Consider the following 4014-nt stretch of genomic DNA (forward strand, 5'->3'; position numbering starts at 1 on the left):
TAGTATTTTCCTAAATTAGAATACACAAAGCCAGAGAGTCCTTCATCTCTAAGTTAAACTTTTTTCGTATTACATTTTCCAACCACATGAAACTACCTTCTATTTATCTTTATTTTTATTTGTATACTTGATATTTTTAACCGCTATCAATTTTAATTTAATATCTTTCATCTCTATCTCATTTTTTTAATTATAGTATAATTCATATATTTGTAAATATTTATTTATTATAAATTTTAATCATAGAAAATATACATTTATTTTGTGTAACTTGCAAGCTAAAATAAGAGTTTGATTTTAAATTATAAGAATTTAATTTTTTATAAGAAAAATTATAATTTATATCATAATTTTTATAATTTGAAATTAAACTAGTATTTATGTGTGTTAAATAGGATAAATAATTATTTTTACATAACTACTGTGATAGAAGATACATTTATCTAAATGCACAAGCTAAAATACTAGTTTAATTTTAAATTATAAGAATTTAAACTTTTTATTATAATTTTTATAATTTATTAATAAAATTTGTATATTAATTTTTATAAAGTTGAAATTAAACTAGTATTTATGTGTATTAAATAGGTTAAATATTTATTTTTACATAATCAGTGTGATCATATTAAACCAAATAACATGTTGTGGTATGAGTAGAACTGAGATATTGGTCCAGTTAAGAAAAGTCTGATCGAGTATTGCGCATGGAAAATTCGTGGTGTTGAGAAAAAATTTCAGATCTATCAGATTTTTTCGACAAAAATTAGTCGTTAACAAAGTTATTGGAAACTTCAACATCCAACAAATGTTTTAGTGACTCAAAAAGTCCAAACAAATGTTTTAGACCCAAAAAACATAATCTGATGAAAAAATTAAGAGAAAAGTTAAAAAAGTTGAAAATAAGAAACAAAAGAAAGTGAGTATACAAATATATCTAATTACCCCATATAAAAGCTCCTATATATATCCTCTCTTTATAGGTTAAGTTTTGGACTGCTACTGCTAAACAACAAGCACAAGGTTTGTTTCGGGTTTAATTCCTTATATCAGTTTGTCACTAAAAATGGGAAGGATGCCATGCTGTGAGAAGGGAGGGTTGAAGAAAGGACTATGGACACCCGAAGAAGATAAGAAGCTCGTTGCTTATGTTGAAAAGCATGGCCATGGAAACTGGCGTTCAGTGCCTGACAAAGCAGGTAATAATACAAACTTTTGTACCTTTTTTCTCAATCTGAGTCTAAATGTTCTTGATCCATGGGGTAATCAAAATTTAATTCCTAATTTTATATATTTGTGACACACATACATGTATATCTAGGTCTTGAAAGATGTGGAAAGAGTTGCAGATTGAGGTGGATTAACTACCTCAAGCCAGATATAAAACGAGGAAACTTCAGCATGGAGGAAGACCACACCATTATTCAACTTCATGCTCTTCTGGGAAACAAGTGACCTTTTATTTCTCTTGGTTTTGAGATTTTTATAGTGTTAAATCGAATGGTTAATCAAGCTTCCATTGTAATTATATGTTAATTTTCCCATTTTTCCATTGTTAATTAGATGGTCAATCATAGCAGCTCACTTGCCCAGGAGAACAGATAATGAGATCAAGAACTACTGGAACACCAACGTCAAGAAAAGACTTATCAGAATGGGCTTAGATCCCGTTACTCACAAACCAATAAAACCCAATACGTTTGAACGCTATGGTGGTGGCCATGGCCAGTTCAAGAACACCATCAATACCAACCACGTGGCTCAATGGGAGAGTGCTCGAATGGAAGCCGAAGCAAGAGGATCCGTGTTGCAAGTTGGATCTCACTCCTCACATCAACCTCAGCTAGTCTTAAGCAAAATCCCAACTCAACCTTGTCCTTCATCATCAGATTCAGTATCAACCAAACACAACACAGTGTATAACATGTATGCCCTCGTGCTTGCCACAAATCATGACCCTTTATGGCCAGTATCCCCGTTGAGCATCCCCGGTTGGAAGGTTCCTGCAGTCTCTACCAATGTTGGACAATTCACCAACACGGGAAGCTCACTCTCTTATGAGAGTGATGTTAACGTCACCGAAACTAATAGTCAAATTCAAAAGATACCAGAAAATTACTTGTCAAACTTACAAGATGAAGATATTATGGTGGCTGTGGAAGCCTTTAGAACAATAAGATGTGAGAGTATTCTAGAATTGTTTAGGGGGTCGAATGACATGGAAGGCCTCAATAAACAATCATTCTTTTGAAAGAGATTTGGAGAAGAGTATGAAAATGGAAAGTGCAATTTGCATAATTTGCTTGTTAGTTGTAATAATAGTGAGTGATTTTGTAACTTGTCCTTCTCGGGGTTTTCAATTTCATATTGGGTTGGGTGTCTCATTTTGTGTGTCTCGGAAAGCCATCTGAAGAAAGAGATGTGACCATAGTTTTCAATCTATCAACTATGTAGTCCTATATCAATGTCCCAAGTATGCGGGGTACAGATTTAGATCCATTTTGAAAGAAAAAAATTACCTACCTGACAGATTCTGTTAACTTACCTGTTTTCTACAATTCGGATGAATTAATAGGGGCTTCAGAAGCATGCAAATAAAAATTTATAGGTATATAAATTAAGGGTGTTTACATATTTTCAGGTAAATCATGATATTTAACATTATTAATGATTAATATTCAATATTTGTTTTTTATTCTTTTTAATTGATTTGGTTAAATTAATTTCCTATTTATTTGTGTATGTATTTTGAAAATTTGTAAATATGTCATGCCTGTATACATTCTTTGAAAAAAGATGTGTAATATGATTTTACCTAGCTGATGCAAGCTCCATTGGAGCTTGTAGGCCTAGGATCTTTTTCATCAATGGATTCTTTTGTTTCTTGGAAGATAAATGGCAGCGGAATGGAGAAGGAAGAGAGAGAGAAGACACCACTTCAAGGAGAAGATGAGTCTAGAAGAAGCTCACCACCATAGGAGGTCATGGATAAGAGCTTGGAGGAAGAGGAAGAAGGAGATGAATGAAGGGAGAGGGAGAAAAGAGCACGAAATTTTGTGCTCAAAAAGAGCTCTGAAATCTGAAGTTAATATTCAAATGATCAAAGTTCAAAAAAATGCACACACATGACCTCTATTTATAGCCTAAGTGTCACACAAAATTGGAGGGAAATTCAAATTTCACTTGAATTTGAAATTGAATTTGTGGAGCCAAACTTTGGAGCCAAAATTTCACTAATTATGATTAGTGAATTTTAGTTATGGTTCAGCCCACTAATCCAAGATCAATTTCAAGATTCTCCACTAAGTGTGTTTAGGTGTCATGAGGCATGAAAAGCATGAAGGACATGCACAAAGTGTGACTATATGATGTGGCAATGGGGTGTAGTAAGCAAATGCTCACCTCTCCCTCTAAAATTTAATTGGATTGGGCTTCTACCAATTCAATTAAATTTATTTCCAACCACACACATCAAATATCCACTTAGTGCATGTGAAATTACAAAACTACCCCTAATACAAAAACTAGTCTAGGTGTCCTAAAATACAAGGGCTGAAAAAATCATATATTTCTAGGGTACCCTACCTACATTATGGAGTCCTAAATACAAGACCCAAAATTAATGAAACCTTAATCTAATATGTACCAAGATAAGTGGGCTCATACTTAGCCCATGGGCCCGAAATCTACCCTAAGGCTCATGAGAACCCTAGGGCCTTCTCTTGCATTTTTGGTCCAATCTTCTTGGAGTTCTCTATCCAATGCCCTTGGGGGTTAGGATTGCATCACTAGCTTATGAAAATTTTCAAATAAATACATTGACCAGTCTGTTTTATGACTTTACCTAGCTTTTGAAATTTCTTTGAATAAATACATTGATCATAATTTGCTAGTTGTGAGAATTCGACAATCGACCATCTTATCTCATGATCAGCTACATAGATTGAAATCCATTTTATGTTTTATTTTTTTCAACCAACCGAGGGTTTTTTTTTTTTATAAAATATTATTCAATTA

General features: G+C 32.9%; 1 protein-coding gene across 1 annotated transcript; it reads left to right on the forward strand.

The window, feature by feature from the left end:
* The first annotated feature begins 994 nt into the window (after window positions 1–994).
* Window positions 995–2519, forward strand: LOC100787150 (transcription factor MYB106). Its single transcript, XM_003517760.5, has 3 exons — window positions 995–1196; window positions 1319–1448; window positions 1561–2519. The coding sequence occupies exons 1-3, from the start codon at window positions 1064–1066 to the stop codon at window positions 2246–2248; spliced, it is 951 nt and encodes a 316-aa protein (XP_003517808.2). The 5' UTR covers window positions 995–1063; the 3' UTR covers window positions 2249–2519.
* Window positions 2520–4014: the final 1495 nt, after the last annotated feature.

The sequence above is a fragment of the Glycine max genome, chromosome 1, assembly GCF_000004515.6.
Source record: "Glycine max cultivar Williams 82 chromosome 1, Glycine_max_v4.0, whole genome shotgun sequence".
Classification (NCBI taxonomy): Eukaryota; Viridiplantae; Streptophyta; class Magnoliopsida; order Fabales; family Fabaceae; genus Glycine; species Glycine max.

Excerpts from the sequence above, each read along its gene's own strand:
- LOC100787150 (XM_003517760.5), top strand. The coding sequence starts at position 1,064 with ATGGGAAGGATGCCATGCTGTGAGAAGGGAGGGTTGAAGAAAGGACTA. Across the intron at positions 1,197-1,318 it reads TTCAGTGCCTGACAAAGCAG|GTCTTGAAAGATGTGGAAAG; the intron begins GTAATAATACAA and ends ATGTATATCTAG. Across the intron at positions 1,449-1,560 it reads CATGCTCTTCTGGGAAACAA|ATGGTCAATCATAGCAGCTC; the intron begins GTGACCTTTTAT and ends ATTGTTAATTAG.